The sequence below is a fragment of the Tribolium castaneum genome, chromosome 5 (genome assembly GCF_031307605.1).
Source record: "Tribolium castaneum strain GA2 chromosome 5, icTriCast1.1, whole genome shotgun sequence".
Classification (NCBI taxonomy): domain Eukaryota; kingdom Metazoa; phylum Arthropoda; class Insecta; order Coleoptera; family Tenebrionidae; genus Tribolium; species Tribolium castaneum.
The window spans coordinates 816030-832055 of NC_087398.1; the positions used below are offsets into that span (position 1 = coordinate 816030).

Genomic DNA, 16026 nt, shown 5'->3' on the forward strand with positions numbered 1-16026 from the left:
TCCATGAACGGATGGTAATCTGTGGTGACGTCAAATTTACAGGAACCTGCTTTCGGTCCGATTGTTGTCAGTTTTTTTCGAACAAACAATTGTTCGTTGTGATTTTTTCTCCCCCACACGATTAAATCAATTAAGTGCACTCTTCTTCATGATCCTTTAATACTTTGGTTCTTTAATGTTGTTGTTATGCGGCATGTGTTGGTGTTTTCGTCGTGCGTGCCACTCGAGTTGGCACCACTGGTAAACAAAACAAGCGCATATGCCAATTTTTGGCCCCCTTTTTGCCTTGAAAAATGTCCAAAAACGCTGAAAATGACTTATACGGAACGAATTTATCCGTCGAATCTATGAAGGTAATAGCCGAAAGCATCGGAATTGGAAATTTGCCCGACGACGCTGCAAAGGAACTAGCTGAAGACATCTCATTTAAACTGAAACACATCATTCAAGACGCTGCGAAGTTCGTCCACCATGCCAAACGAACAAAACTGATGCAGAGCGACATTGACGCAGCCCTCAAAGCCAAAAACTTGGAGGTATGTGGGCTTTTTGGTTATTTAACCTCATTGTGTCTTACAGCCCCAGTACGGTTTCCAATCGGCCGAAGGCCTCCCGTTCCGTTTTGCATCAGGCGGCGGACGTGAGCTTCATTTTATTGAGGAGAAGGAGGTGGTTTTGAACGATTTGTTGCAAAATTTGAACGCCAAAGCACCACTTGAGGTGTCTTTGAGGTCCCATTGGTTGTGCATCGATGGGGTGCAGCCCACAATACCCGAAAATCCGCCACCGGTGGCCAAAAACATACAAAAAGTAAAGTTTGCGTTGTTATCGCCACTGGTTCGTTTTTATTGGTTTGGGTTGTAGTTGGAGTCGGTTGATCCTATTAATAAAAAACCAAACAAGGAAACATCAGGGAAACCCACAACTGGAAAACAGAAATTACGAAATGTGGAAACTGTGCAAATTAAACAATTGGCCACGCATGAATTATCAGTGGAGCAACAGTTGTATTATAAGGAAATTACCGAGGCTTGTGTGGGGTCAGATGAGGCACGGAGGGCCGAGGCTTTACAAAGTCTAGCCTCCGATCCAGGGCTTCACGAAATGTTGCCCCGCATGTGCACTTTTATCATAGAGGGGGTCAGGGTGAACGTTGTACAAAATAATTTAGCGCTTCTTATTTATCTAATGAGGATGGTTAAGGCTCTCTTAGACAACCAATCGTTGTACCTCGAAAAATATGTAAGTATAGTATGGACCAAGAAAACATTTTTTCGCTCATTTTACAAAATTATGTTTTGCTTGATTTTTAAAAGTTCGTATAAGTAGCTATAATTTGTTGTTTAATTACAGTTACACGAATTAATTCCGTCGGTAACAACCTGTATTGTCTCGAAACAACTGTGCATGCGCCCCGAGCTGGACAACCATTGGGCGCTTCGCGACTTCGCCTCACGTCTCATGTCCCAAATTTGTAAAAACTTCAACACTAGCACGAACAACATCCAGACCAGAATTACCCGAATGTTTACAAATGCGCTCCAACAGGGCGATAAAGTCCCACTTTCGTCCCTTTACGGTGCCCTTGAGGGGCTTTCAGAGCTAGGGGCGGAAGTAATCAGAATTTTTATATTACCGCGATTAAAATCAATCGGAGCCCGAATTGAAATGCACCTTCAAGGACCAACTACTTCCAATATTGATAAAATCGCCTCGGAACATATTAAGCAATTGCTAATTAAAGTTGTGGCTCCCGTATTGAAAAATTTGAAAAATCCACCTGATTATGTAGAGGAGTATAAGCAAGAGTTTGGGTATTTGGGGCCCGCGTTACACGCAGCTGTGGTGAAAGCAAGGACACAACCGACGCCTTCGACAACAACGGCCTGCAATATTTCGACGTCGTTGACGAACGTGGGGGCCACTATTACGAGGACTGTGAGCCAGCCCTGCCAGATTATACAACAGGTAAGTGCATTAAAAAGTTTCAAAATGTGCTTCAAACGATTGACCTGAAATCCCAATAATTCCTGTAATTCCCACCTAATTTTTTTTTGTTTTCGTTGCTATAAGAAATTCAACGCAATATCTATTATCAATATTCTGATTCCAAATAGATTTGCACTAATTCTAAAAACAATTCCATAAATCCCAAAGGAAATTTTAATAATCCTTATTCGTCCAAGCGATTTTGATTAAGTTCCAAAAAAGTGTACACCCAGGACCAAAATAAGTGGCATCCCAATTCGTTCATACCCGTACGTACAAAACCGTAGAAAAAACGACGTCTAACCGCACCTTAACCTCTGGCATAAATCTTTTCGGTCATAAAATTAACAATTAACATAATTTGAATACTTCATTTAGCGATTCCACTATTAAAAATCGCTAAATATTTATTACAAATTTTTTTGAATTAATAAAATGTTTTACAAATTAGAAATGTTTTAGCTATTTTTTAGCCATTAAAGTAGGTTGTAGAGGTTTTACTGTATTATATTATTAAACATATTACTGTATATGTTTGCAATAAATATTTAGCAGTTTTTGGAAGCCGGTAAAAGAACTGTTCAAGAAATGTTATTTTTATGAACGAAAAAATTAAATTCCAATTCCAAGAAACCCACCAAAATTCCAGTAATTATAATTACTTGGGGTGTTTAATAAAATAAACGTGAAAGTGGATGTGCAGTTGGTTTTTTATTGCCGCAGAACACCGGCCCTCAGCGCACGATCGTAATGAACCAATCAGGGCGAGTCGCTAACCAGATAAACAACCAAAAAATCTTATTTGTGACACAACGTCCTCCAACCCCGGGAGGTTCCGTTCAACCATCCTCTCAATCGCAACAAAACACAGTCGTTAAATTTGTCTCAAACACGAGCACAATCAGTCAGCAAAAAATGATTACGACACAAAAGTTAATCCAAGGAAATCAACCACCGGTGGCAGTGGTTCAGAAAAGTACGTTTCAACAAAGCCAATTGAAAAAAGCGGATCAGATGCAGCCTCCAACTGTCGACGATTTGTCACATTTAATGTAATAAACGTAGAGTAAGTGATTTTGTAAATGAAACTAATGTATTATCATGTTTGGAAATAAAACTACGAGGAAGGAATATATTTTTATATTTGCCTATCTTACACATTATTGTTCCTTGGCGCTTGGAATTGACTGCTTATTGAGAAATGCATCGAGGGCCATATCTTCCAAGTAAACGCTGGTCTCTAGTCCCGTCTCTAAAACCATTTTATAAAAAGTTGTGTCAGGCCTTTGTAAGAGATTATAAGGGTGGTCGAATTCGACTACTCGGCCATCGTCCATCACAATAATCCGATCTGAGTCCATAACGGTATGGAGTCTATGAGCCACTGTAATCACAGTGCATGACTTAAATCTCTTCCGGATCATTTTTTGAATGAGAGCATCCGTCCTAAAATCACAATTTTTCCCCAATACTTGAACAGTGAAACTTACTTATCGTCCGTATTGGCCGTAGCCTCGTCCATCACCAGTATTTTATTATTTTTCAAAATCGCCCTCGCCAGGCAAATCAGTTGTCTTTGCCCCACACTAAAATTCCCCCCATCACGGGCAACCTCAGCGTCCAGACTCACAACCGAATCTTTCAACTCCACTTCGTCCAAAACATCCCAAAGTTTTCCATCTTCAAAATCCCCAAATGGATCCAAATTGTACCGCACAGTTGACGAAAACAGCACTGGCACTTGTGGGATAATCGAGATTTTTTTTCTCAAATCGTGCACCCCCAACTTCTTCGTATCCACTCCGTCAATGTAAATCGTCCCGGAAATGTCACTCAGGCGGAAAAGTGCCGCAATTAGGGACGATTTCCCGGCACCTGTCCGGCCCACAATCCCGATTTTTTGACCTGGGGCGATTTTCACCGTTATGTTTTTCAACACCGGGGGCTTGGCTGGGGAGTAGTGCAGGGACATGTCGCGCAGCTCGATTTGGCCCTTGTCAGGCCAGAAAGGCGGTGGTCGGTGTTCTGAAATCGCCAATTAATTTTTTCGAAAAATGTCGTTTCCACCCTCCAATTATTTCCGACTTCAAGGAATATTTGGAAGGTGGAAAATGTCTCTTCTCTCCCTTGGATGATTAATTCATTTTTGGGAGAAAAGAGCCTCTTCTCCTGTGGTAAGTACCAGGAGAAGTGTTGAAAGGTCCTTCTTTCTCGATTTCGGAATACTGGAGAATTCGTTCGACGGAAGTGAGTTGGTTGACCACTTCTGCACTTTGACGAACTCCGTATTGCAGCATTCCGGTCAGAATAAGCGATTGAGAGATGGCCAGACCGACGAGACTTCCACTAATCTGGTAATCTCAAAAAGGGAATTATTAGAGCGGAAAGTGTTTTTTCGTTTTTGTTTTATTTATTTTTATTATCAAAATTAATGTATTAACTTTTTTTGGGTTTGTTTCGGAAATGCATAGAAAAATATTAAGTAATTTAACGACAGAACCGAAACTGTGAATTAAACAGATAAAGAGAGGAAATAACAGACAGCCCAAAAATTGTGGAATACTTACAATGGTTCAGTAGAATAAAACTGAAGGAAGTAAAGCCTATAAATGCCACACATACTAAATCTAGCCATAATCCGAATGACGATGTTGTTGTAATTAGCAAAAACCAGGAGGAAGTATGTACGTCCTAAAATTAATCATTTCTTACTAGTTTGGTTACCGGAAACCTGAAATAACCTGATGTCGATCAAACTCCTTTTTGAGCATCTCCTCAGCCCCGCAGGCCCTTATCGTCGTAATCCCGTACAAGCTTGAATTCATATGCGAAAAAACCGGGGATTTAGCTACAAAAATAATTCTGTTATTTTTTATTACTGGTCTAAAGTCACAATTACTGACTTATTCCTTCCAAATGTTTGATATTTTTCGTCGTGGTGACAAACCACGACCGTATTTTGGAAAAAACAACTCCGAGGAGAATCACAACTGGAATCATGTACTGATTTGAGATGATCACCATGACCAAAATACCACACATGGTCAAAGTGATTTGAATCGCTTCGAGTAAAACTTTCGGTAGAATTTCATCAATAGCTCCCATGTCTTTGGAAAATCGGTTCAAAATGCGCCCACTGGGGTTGCTATTAAAAAATTTCATTTGGGCCTGGAGCAGGGTGGTGAACATGTTGTTGTGGAGGTTTCTGGACGCTTTCATCGCCAGAGTGAAGTATAAAATTGATCGGAGGAACGTAACGATAATCAGAACTACGATCAGAGCCAAATAAACGTAAAGCGCAGTTCGGGTTTCGATCAAAGCTTTGCTAACTGTTACTTCTTTAACTATTTGTTTCTCGTCATTGTATGTGTAGGAATAAGAGTCGGTTAAACTATCATTGTGGGGGAAAACATCAATAGTTTGGGTCACAGGAACCGTCAAAGTTTCATTAATCGTGATATTTCGGAGAGCCTCCTGTTGGGTCCAAAACGTGACCCAAAAATCGGTCCCACTGCACAAAGTCTGGCACACGAGCAAAGCCAAAGACACCAGAAAAATTTGGCAGAGGGTCCCTGAGGCCATCACGTACTCAATCAATGAGGTCGCCCCTTCAGACATCCCTGTACTTTCAATATCCTCGACTTCGTTCTTGTAATTTGTGGATTCAAGCATAAAACTCTGAAAAAAATAGTCGGGCCTCAGTCACTTAAAAAACCCACTTACATCACTCAAAGTGTGCAAATCGCTGTCTGGTTTCGCCACCTCTTCGTCCCTTTTCCCCGTCGGAAAGTCCAATTTTGAGTGACTCAGCTCCGCGTAAGTCCCTTGTGCCTCAATTTGCCCGTTTTTGAGCACAATAATGTGGTCAACGCGTTTCAAGAATTGTAACTGGTGGGTGACCAAAATCCTGGTTTTGCCTTTCAAGTATTTCAGGATGCATTGTTCGAATAAGTGGTTACCAACGTGTGCGTCAACTGCGGATAAAGGGTCATCCAGGAGGTAAATGTCGGAGTCTTTGTACACAGCCCGGGCTAGGTTAACCCTAGCCCTTTGCCCCCCACTCAAAGCTGAGCCCCTTTCCCCAACAAGGGTCTTATCAGAGAGGGGAAACTGGTCGAAGTCTTTTTTCAAAGCGCACACTTTGACCACTTTGTTGTACGTGTGTCTGTCGTATTTGTTACCGAACAGGATGTTTTTTCGGATTGTTGAGGCAAAAAGCCAAGGTTCTTGCGCGGCGTAAGAAATCGACCCTTGGAGGGTGATTTTGCCGCACTTGGAGGACGATTCGTTGAGGAGGAGGTGCAGTAAGGACGTCTTACCCGACCCCACAGGGCCCACAATGGCACAGAGTGTTCCTTGCGGGATTTTGAACGTGATGTTTTTCAGCAATTGTGAATTGACATTGCTTAGAGTAACACCGTGGTTAAAGTCAGTCTCGATTTTCGAAGGCTCCACTTCTTCCATCTGGAGGAAGGCTTGGATCCGGTCAATTGACACAAGTGCCTCAGCTCCGTAACTTATGGAAAGTGGGTAAAATATCGACATGGTCAGTTGCAATAAATTGAAGAACTGTGATATTGAGAACACGTGTTGGGCCAGGATTGTGTTACCGTTAAATACGTAGCAAGACAAAGTCAAAAACAGGGCGGTTCGTTCGACAAAAATCATCGCACTTAAGTAAATCCCCCGCAAGTACGAAGTAATAGTCAATGCTTTGACCTCCTGGCTTCTCGCCAGCCGGACAATATGTTCAAAGGGCTTTTCCCACCCGTACATTTTAATGACCTGGATTCCCGACACTATTTCGTTCATTAAAGTCACCCGGTGGTCGGTTTTTTGCGCCACTTTGACGCGATAGTTCGATGTTAACTTGCCCAAATAGCCTTGGACAGGGAGTGACAAAAGTGCGATTGAAACCACTCCAACCAGCGACGAAATGCCGACTTGGGACCAACACAAAAATGTGATAATCGACACTTGGAACGGCAAAATCCAGAGATAGTGCAAAGTCAGGACCACCAGGTCGAACCGCGTGACATCGTTTGAGAGGAGGTTGACGATTTGGCCGATTGAGGTCTGGTTGAGTGACCTCCGGTTCAGTCTTAAAGTCTAAGGAAAAATTGCCGCTTGTAGAGTGAAATGTTTACTCACTTTTCGGTAAACGAGTGCGGAAATTGCGATTCGGATCCGCATCCCGATTGAGGCGTGTCCGAAATTCACCTGGTGCATGGACAAGACTATAAGGAGTGAGAGTGTTACCAGAATTCCAGAGGAGACGTACATGGCGGTGTGGTTGGGGTCAGTTTGCCCGAAAAGTGATATCAAATAGGACAGAACAATTGGCTGAAAAGACCTGGACACAGTTACCAGTTTGCGTTGTGTTATTTATTTACCTAAGGAAAACATGTTGTATGAAGAGAACCGCGCCAAAACTCATATATTTCCAGAAAAAAGTGGCCCCGATTGCTTTGAGCAAACTGGGTTGTCCGTTTTTTAACTTAGCTCTGAGCAGCTCTTTGTTCCAGTTGTTTTCCAGCTTGTCGCTCACTTTTTCCGATTCGTCCGATTCCAGAATTTTACACAGGTCACATATTTGTAATCCATTTTTAATTATTTTACGATACAAAGGAATAATCCAACTGAATTCCTTCCTTGTGATAAAAATAATAAATGGGAGGAAAAATACTTACAGAAAAAACAGTTTTGATATTGTGCCTGCGTGTTGTCTCGGGTTGGCAATTTTTAATTTGATGTTATTGTCCATTTCTGGTGTGGACAAGAGTTAAAGAGTTTATGCCAGTTTATCGCCTCTAACTCTATGAGTTGTGTTTTGAATTATCTATTGTAAATAATGATTCGTTCAAATAACTGGGTCTACGATGACCAAGTCGCATATCTCGACGCTTGAGTGTCAATAAAACGGACAAAAATGATAAAAGCTTTGTTTTGGATTGGGGACTTGTTTCCTGGTTTAACAACATTGCCGAATTCTGTTTTCAATTTCTGTATTTTTTACAAATTTTTTTGCTTTGAAACTTTAATAGTCACAACAAATAAACTCGTTTTAGCAAAGTTTTGTGGACTTTTCTATGCTTTTAAAACCCTTTTGAGTTCTTAAAAGTCAATTGTTTCGGTTTTTTGATGTTTGATTTTTCGCAATAACTTCGGAACTATTAGAGATAACCCTATATAAAGTTTATTATCGTTGGAAAGCCTTTTTAATTATCCATTGCTCTAAAAATAAATCGTTGTTCTTGGACTAATAGTTTTCGAGAAAATTGCAAATAAATGCAAAAATAGGTAAAATAAAAAATCAAAAAGTGCCGCAACAGTTAACGAGGTCAAATGAGACCAAAGCAATAAAGTTCTTTAGGGAAATTAGAGAAAAAAACACCATGTACAAATAAATACGTTTATTCAAACACAATTACTTCAAGTTTTTTAAGTAACAATCATGTGCAATTTGCTTTAATTGCTGCGTCATCGCAGGCCCTGTTTCTGCGACCATTTTGGCAAAATGCCCATCTTCATCTTGCAGTAATAAGTGGGGATGGTCAAACTCCGCTACTTTCCCCGAATCCATTACCAGAACCCTATCCGAGTCCATTATGGTGTTTAAACGATGGGCAATGGTCAAGACCGTGCAATTGTGGAATTTTTGGCGGATGGTTTGTTGGATTAAAGCATCAGTCCTAAAAAATTCATTATTTTTTATAAAACAAAGTTTTTACCACCTTGGATCCACATTGGCTGTTGCCTCATCCAAAACCAGAATTTGATTATTCCTCAGGATGGCCCTCGCCAAACACAAGAGCTGCCTCTGTCCTAGACTAAAATTGCTCCCGCCCTCAGACACGGGAACGTCCAAATGCCGAATGCTCTCTTTTAATTCAACCTACAATCATTTATAGCCCCAGGAAACGAATCAGTCAAAAGTAAACCTGTTCCAAAACATCCCACAATTTTGTATCATCAAACTCTTGAAACGGGTCCAAATTATAGCGCAGCGTTGCCGAAAAAAGCACAGGTGCTTGGGGAATAATCGAGATTTTTTTCCTCAAGCGGTTCAAGTCGATGGTTTTTGTGTCAATACCGTCGATCAAAATTTTCCCCTCGATTGGCGCAAGGCGGAAAAGCGCCGAAATCAGGGACGATTTTCCGGCTCCGGTCCGCCCAACAATCCCGATTTTGGCTCCGGGGGCTATGGTTAGGTTCAAGTGGCGGAGAACCGGAGGATCAAACTCGGAGTATTTCAAGGAAAGGTTCTGGAATTCAATCATGCCTTTACTAGGCCAGGGAAAAGAGACTGTTTTTTTGGTTTCCGTGAATTCGCTGTCAAGTTTTGTGTATTGCATGACGCGTTCCACACTTGTGAGCTGATTGACGACTTCGGCGGTTTGTCTCATGCCGAATTGTAACATTCCGGTGAGGATGAGTGACTGGGAAATGGCCAAACCGACCAAACTTCCACTCACTTGAGTGACTGAAACGCAACACTAAGTGTGACAATGGCTAGATTTTTGGCAAAAGTTTTGACTCACATTGGTTCAGAACAATGAAACTAAAAATGACACAAAAAATGAAAACGATGCTCAGCAAGTCCAGCCATAGGCCGAAGCAAACTCTGGTCGCAATGGTCAAAAACCAGGCCGATGTGTGATTATCCTGGTGTTTGTCAAACTCCTTTGCCAACATGACCTCGGCTTCAGCGGCCCGAATTGTCGTAATGCCACTGAATGACGAGTTCAAGTGCGAATAGACGTTTGATTTTGCTACAAGTTTACATTACTTTGGCAAAAATCGCACTTTACTTACTGATCCCTTCCAAGTGTTTGACGTCTTTGGCCGTGGCCACGTACCAGGACCTCACTTTTAGGAACAATAGCCCGATTATAACCATCGCTACGACCATGTAATAGTTGGCGATCGTGACCATGACCAAGATCCCGCTCATCACCAAAAGAATTTGGATGGCTTCCACCAAAACCCGCGGAAGAAACTCGTCAATGGCCCCCATGTCTTTCGAAAATCGGTTCAAGACGCGCCCACTGGGGTTCGTGTCGAAAAATCTCATTGGGGCTTGCAAAAGGGCGTGGAACATTTTACCATGTAGGTTTTTGGACGCAGTCATTGCCATTTTGAAGAATGCGAAGGATCGCACAAGTGTGAAAAAGATCGCGAAAGCGATAATGCCCCCATAAATGTACATCGCAACTTCGGTTTTGATCAAATACACCTCTTGATTGTCGATGAGGATGTCGTCAGTGAGTTGGGAATAATTTTCCGATTTTTGGATGATTTGGGTTGAGTTTAGGTATCTGTAGGCCTCCTGTTGGGTCCTGAAATTCGGTCAGTTGAGAAAGAAAAAAGCTCACAGAAAAAATAATCTCTGCATCTCAGTAATAAGATTAGTTCGGAACAAAGTTCGTTCATAGAAAATAATAATAATTAATGATGCTGAAGAATTTTATACGTATGCCAAATCAAGAGCTTTCAAATTGAAAGTGTGTTTCTAATTAGTGACTAATATTAAATCTATAACTGAAATATCCAATTTTTTTCCAAAGCTGACGAAAAAATATTAATTGTTTTTTCGACCAAATTTGGTGATGATTTTTTCGTTCTGGTTTAATAAAAACAGGAAAAAATCTTGATTTTTGGTCTAAAAACGTGTTTAAATCCTTAGAACTTGTAAAAATATTGTCAGTTTTGTGATTTATTGGCTTACTTTTTAAGAAATTTTACGCAACAATGGAGTTTTTGATGAATAAACACTTAGAAAGGGTAAATGTTTTGGTCATTTTTGACCAAAATTGGTGATTCTTTGTTCTAGTTTAATAAAATCAGGGAAAAAACTTAATTTTTGGTCTAAAAACGTCTTTAAATCTTCAAAACTTGCAAAAATAATGTCATTTTTGAGATAATTCTACAATTTATTGGCTTACTTTTTGAGAAATTTTGAGCAATAAATGAGTTTTTTCTGAAGAAACGCATAGAAATGTTAAATTTTTGGTGATTTTCGACCAAATTTGGTAATTGTTACGTTCTACTTTAATAAAAACAGGAAGAAAAACTTGATTGTTGGACTAAAAAGGTGTTTAAATCCTCAGAACTTGAAAAAATATTATCATTTTTGACATAATTTTGTAAACTATTGGCTTAGTTTTTAAGCAGTTTTGTGCAATAATTAAGATTTTGCTAAATGCACGCTTAGAAAGGGTAAATTTTTGATCATTTTTGATCATATTTGGTGATTTTTCGTTCTAGTTTAATAAAAACTGGAAAAAACCTGATTTTTGGTCTAAAAACGTCTTTAAATCCTCAGAACTTGGAAAAATATAAATATCATTTGTGAAATAATTGTTAGTTGTTTCGTATTGTTGTTAAAATTTTCGTGTTACAATAAAATGTTCGCTCCGTAATCTCTCTATTTTTCGTTTTTTTCAAACACTTCCTCAAAAAATCATTCATGATATTTCTGTTATGAGGTGGTAGATCCAGATATTTTTGTTTTTTTGAAAGTACTCACAGATTTTTTTTACTTATTTTAGACTCAATTTTTAGTTTGTTGTATTTTTTTTTATTTTATTTAAAAATTAAAAAATTTGGAAAATTGATTACGGCTTTTCTACGTATAACTTGAACCTAGACTGATTTGTTGAATTGTTATTCTGATGTTCTTCTTTATGAAATTCAAAAATTATGTATTTTTTATAAAATCATTATTTAAAAAATTTCTTTTCTTTTTTTGCTCTTTTCTTGGATATTTTTTATGAGCTTTTTCATGGGCGAATTTTAGTTGTGGGCTTATTTCTGGTCACCAGTTGTGACAACTTGGTGAAATATTTACCAAAAAGTGACCCAATAATCGGCAGCACTGCACGCCGACTGTCCCAGCAAAAGCACCAAAAGCAGGCCAAAAACTGCACATTTGTTCCCCGAAGCTTTGATATAGTCTTTAAACGGCGAGGAATTCGAATAGTCCAGGTCTTCCATATCGTCACTTGGCTCAAAAAACTCGCTTGACTCACTTACGTTACTCTAAAATTTTTGAATTACTAATTTAGGTTTTTGCATTTTTTTGTGTTACTTTATGCGAGACAACGGACGATTTTCTTGGCGCCTTGGCGGTTTCTTCCTTTTCTGTCTCGTCCTGAGAGGCTAATAATTTCGTAAAGTCTAAATCACTATTGATCAGTTCTTGGAACTTTCCTTGTGCTTCAATCCGTCCCTAAAATTTTTTTCTCCCATTGTCACGCAAAATTAAAAACTTACTTCATTGAGGACCACAATGTGGTCGGCTTTCTTCAAATATTGCAACTGGTGCGTGATCAAAACCCTCGTCTTGCCCCTCAAATACTTGACAATGCACTCGTCAAAAAGGTGCCTCCCTACGTGTGTATCAACAGCCGAGAGAGGATCATCAAGGAGGTAAACATCCCCTCCTCTATACACAGCCCTAGCTAGGTTAATCCTTGCCCTTTGGCCCCCACTCAAAGACACTCCTCGTTCCCCAACTACTGTCCTATCGCCTTGCGGAAACTGCTTAAAATCCCGCTCCAAGGCACAAACCTTTACCACTTCACGATACAAGGCTCTGTCATACTCCCGTCCGAACAGAATATTATTTCGGACAGTTGCTGCAAAAAGCCACGGTTCCTGTGACGCATACGAGATTTTTCCTCCCACTTTGATCGACCCAGTGATTGGAGGCAGCTCTCCAAGCAACATTTGGAGGATTGAGGATTTGCCGGCCCCCACAGGGCCCACGATAGCACAGAGCGTCCCTTGCGGGATAAATAAATCCAAATTTTGGAGAGTCAAAGAGTCGCTATTCCAGGCACCACTGGTGTTATCGAACTCGATGTCTTGCTCCGCCTTTCGCTCGATTTGCGATTGCGGTTTTTCCTCCAAAACCAGGAAGTCGCAAAGTCGTTTGATCGAGACCAGCGTTTCAGCCCCGAAAGTTATAGCCATGGGGTAACAAATGGCTAAAGCTAGTTGCAAAATGTTGTAAAACTGGGCAATTGAGAAGACTTTATCCGCGGTTATTGGGTTGCCCAAAAGGACGTAACATGTGATTGTCAGGAATAAAGTGGTGCGCTCTATAAACACCATACAACTCAAGTAAATTCCTCGCAAGTATGAGGCTTGGGTGACGACGTCAATTTCGTGTTTACGGGCCTGTTTTACGATTTGTTCGAAGGGTTTTTCCCAAGCGTACATTTTGATGATTTGGATGCCGGAGATTATTTCGTTCATGAGTTTGACACGGTAGTCGGTCCTTTGGGCCGTTTTGAGGCGCAGTTTTGAGGTCAGTTTGCCCAAATACCCTAGATGATTTTCTCATCACCACTTGGGAGTTTTTCTGTAAACTTACCCTGAACTGGGAGGGTGAGACATAGCATGGAGAGAACTCCAGCTAAGGTCGAGACTCCCATCTCCCGCCAGATCAAATAAGTCACTAGAACGACTTGGAAGGGCATTATCCATAAATAGTGAAGGGCCAAAGTGATGAAATCGAAACGATTGACATCGTTTGAGAGCAAATTGACCACTTGGCCAGCTGATGCTGAGCCTAAAGACCGCTTATTGAGCTTCAACATCTACAAGTTTTATTTTTAGTGTTAAAAAGGGTCATTTCACGCGAAGCGACAAGGAAAAATTTTTGACAACGTGAAACTCGGTCATTTTCTGACTAATTGTTCGCCTAGAATTCCTAGAAAGCATAATAAATAACTATTTTTTTTGTCTTCGAAAAAATTGACGAATATTTTGAGACGCAGTTTTTGGGAACTGTTATTCTAATTAAGCAATGCATAACAAAATATTTGAAATGGTGGTTTGTATAGAAATTTTGTTGTTCTTTTTAATTTTGAAATCAGATTCTAATTTTTTTTTTCGTGGAGTCGTTCGGGAGTGAACTCAACCATTTTTTTTTCATTTGTTTGTATTTAAAAGTATATAACTTCTACATTATCAGTCTGAAAAATGACAAAGTTTGGTCGAAAAAGAAGTTATTCTTACTTTTTTCAAGCTTTTTAAAGGTATTACCCACAAAGACAAACTCAACAAAACGGCATTTTTTATTTCTTCTTATTTTTTTTATGCAAAAATATTACTTTGTAAAAATTATCAAGAATAAGTCAAAAAATCCTTGAATAATTTAATTAATCTTCAATTTGTTCATGAATTCCAAACGGATTCTAAACAAAATGAAGTGTTTCGCTGTGTTCATTAGGTATACGGCAAATTTAATCTCATTAAATTTTTGCATCAACCGTTTAAACTAGACTTCGCCTCCTCAATTTTTTTCTATATTAAAGGCCTTTAGTATTATTATTATTATTATTATTATTATTATTATTATTATTAATTAATTAAATTTGCAAAGACACTAAATAAATTAGTTATTTGAGCTTTAATATAATATAACACTATTTTTTCCTAAATTTTTGGCACGTTAGTGATAATGAGACAGTTAATTATTTTTAGAATGAATGGCATTAAATTTCTTTCTTTTTTGTTAATTAATATTCTTTTAATAAAAACAGTCGTCATCAGTGAAACAAATCTCGTTTCATTCAATAAAGATAAAATTGTCAAACATTTTAGTTTCTTGAAATGGCGTAAATTTATTGGGTGGAGTCAGCCTGAAAGCCAAACTGAGTCATACCCTTTCAGTGCGCTCAACCAATAAAAAGGCAAAGATAACGCATAGACAAAAAATTTCAAAGCGAATGTATTGGTTGGTCATCGCAAGCTGATTTTAAAATGGTTTCGATGACTAGTCTGTTAATATTTCATGCAATAAAAGTGTTTTGATTTAATTTGCATTAATTGTTTGTCTGAAGGGAAGAAACAAGTGATTTATTTAAACACGCATTTGGACAAAAAGCCAGTTTTGTTCATTTTTGAACCTAAAATTTATTTATTTGTCAAAGCACGCCTCCAAACCACTGACGTTGTTTTACTTGTTTCACGCGATCTCGTTTGTCGAAATTTCAACAAATATAAACGTGTTATTTCTACGTTTTTTCAACAGGTTGAAATTCTTATTCGGACTTGCAATTTCTCTGGCGGTTTTCCACGGACAAATTTTTAAATTTCGCATCTGATTTCAAAATTAAAATGAACAGTCAGTTTTCGATATTAAGCAGCAGTTGAAATAATTAAATAAAAATCAGTTTACAACAACAAGTCTGTAACAATTGTAACCGAGTCGCATTTTTTCGTTGTTGGCTTCACATGAAATGTCCCAAAAGTGTCTTGGTTGTATTACTTTTCGGTAAATGAGTGACGAGACTGCCACTCGGATCCGCATCCCGATTGAGGCTTGTCCTAGGTCGATGTGGTGCATTGTTATGACGATAAAAAAGGTCTGAATTACTAAGACCGACCCAAAAATGTACATTTCGTTCTGATTATCCTGGCCTTCGCCCGAAAATAAATTAATAAAATAGGCCAGAATGACCGGCTGGAACGCCCGGAACACGATATTTTGCACAAATAATAAAATCCCGAACCCCATGTATTTCCAGAGAAAAGTCTTGACGATTGCGCGTGTCAGACTTGGCGGTTTTTGTAGTTTTAATTTATTTTTCTCGACTTCTTCATTCCAGTGTTTCTCCAACTCATCGGTGAGTTTTTCAGATTGATCACATGATAGAGTTTTGTACAAGTCGGCGATTTCGAGACCTTTTTTGGTCCCTTTGTAGCACAGTTTTACCATCCATCTGGAAGTTGTTACAACGAGGGCGAGACCGGTTTGGTCGTACTTACAGGAAAAACAGTTTGGAGATGATGTTTGCCGTCCGTTTGGGGTTTTCGAGAGTTAGGGTGTAACCGGCGTCCATCCTACACCTGACACTTTTTTAACTGGGACAAAAATGCGATAAAATTGTTAACAATGCAGTTAAAGTATTTCCGCACTTGCTTTATTCCATATTTATCATTGTAGTACTCTAAGGACAGATAAATATTTGTACTAATGAATTGCATATTGTTGAGGAATTATCTTCAAAGTTAAGTAAACAT

At 39.2% G+C, this 16026-nt stretch overlaps 3 protein-coding genes across 3 annotated transcripts; 1 reads left to right on the forward strand and 2 right to left on the reverse strand.

Moving 5' to 3' along the window:
* Nucleotides 1–31: 31 nt before the first annotated feature.
* Nucleotides 32–3120, forward strand: Taf6 (TBP-associated factor 6). The gene is made up of 5 exons (XM_001811753.4): nucleotides 32–536; nucleotides 580–810; nucleotides 865–1242; nucleotides 1354–1968; nucleotides 2713–3120. Exons 1-5 carry the CDS (start codon nucleotides 294–296, stop codon nucleotides 3043–3045), a joined length of 1800 nt encoding a protein of 599 aa, XP_001811805.1. The 5' UTR covers nucleotides 32–293; the 3' UTR covers nucleotides 3046–3120.
* Nucleotides 3115–7789, reverse strand: LOC100142464 (ATP-binding cassette sub-family C member 4-like). Its single transcript, XM_008195871.3, has 10 exons — nucleotides 7680–7789; nucleotides 7383–7628; nucleotides 7141–7342; nucleotides 5713–7098; nucleotides 4893–5667; nucleotides 4731–4837; nucleotides 4557–4680; nucleotides 4172–4348; nucleotides 3480–4014; nucleotides 3115–3435 (listed from the first exon to the last, which is right to left on the reverse strand). Exons 1-10 carry the CDS (start codon nucleotides 7751–7753, stop codon nucleotides 3150–3152), a joined length of 3912 nt encoding a protein of 1303 aa, XP_008194093.1. The 5' UTR covers nucleotides 7754–7789; the 3' UTR covers nucleotides 3115–3149.
* A 598-nt stretch (nucleotides 7790–8387) lies between these two features.
* LOC658359 (ATP-binding cassette sub-family C member 4-like) lies at nucleotides 8388–16015 on the reverse strand. The gene is made up of 11 exons (XM_964756.4): nucleotides 15772–16015; nucleotides 15272–15725; nucleotides 13370–13595; nucleotides 12265–13322; nucleotides 12080–12220; nucleotides 11840–12030; nucleotides 9805–10328; nucleotides 9531–9761; nucleotides 8931–9472; nucleotides 8724–8884; nucleotides 8388–8681 (listed from the first exon to the last, which is right to left on the reverse strand). Exons 1-11 carry the CDS (start codon nucleotides 15843–15845, stop codon nucleotides 8417–8419), a joined length of 3867 nt encoding a protein of 1288 aa, XP_969849.1. The 5' UTR covers nucleotides 15846–16015; the 3' UTR covers nucleotides 8388–8416.
* Nucleotides 16016–16026: the final 11 nt, after the last annotated feature.

Bases quoted from the DNA above. Each gene is read 5' to 3' on its own strand.
- LOC100142464 (XM_008195871.3), bottom strand. From the start codon at position 7,753: ATGGACAATAACATCAAATTAAAAATTGCCAACCCGAGACAACACGCA. The intron at 7,099-7,140 runs GTGAGTAAACAT...ATTTTTCCTTAG, and splicing joins CCGCACTCGTTTACCGAAAA to ACTTTAAGACTGAACCGGAG. The intron at 4,015-4,171 runs GTACTTACCACA...TGGCGATTTCAG, and splicing joins ACCTTTCAACACTTCTCCTG to AACACCGACCACCGCCTTTC.
- Taf6 (XM_001811753.4), top strand. From the start codon at position 294: ATGTCCAAAAACGCTGAAAATGACTTATACGGAACGAATTTATCCGTC. The intron at 811-864 runs GTAAAGTTTGCG...TTTGGGTTGTAG, and splicing joins TGGCCAAAAACATACAAAAA to TTGGAGTCGGTTGATCCTAT. The intron at 1,243-1,353 runs GTAAGTATAGTA...GTTTAATTACAG, and splicing joins CGTTGTACCTCGAAAAATAT to TTACACGAATTAATTCCGTC.
- LOC658359 (XM_964756.4), bottom strand. From the start codon at position 15,845: ATGGACGCCGGTTACACCCTAACTCTCGAAAACCCCAAACGGACGGCA. The intron at 13,596-15,271 runs GTAATACAACCA...TAAAACTTGTAG, and splicing joins CGTCACTCATTTACCGAAAA to ATGTTGAAGCTCAATAAGCG. The intron at 9,762-9,804 runs GTAAGTAAAGTG...GTAAACTTGTAG, and splicing joins CAAACACTTGGAAGGGATCA to CAAAATCAAACGTCTATTCG.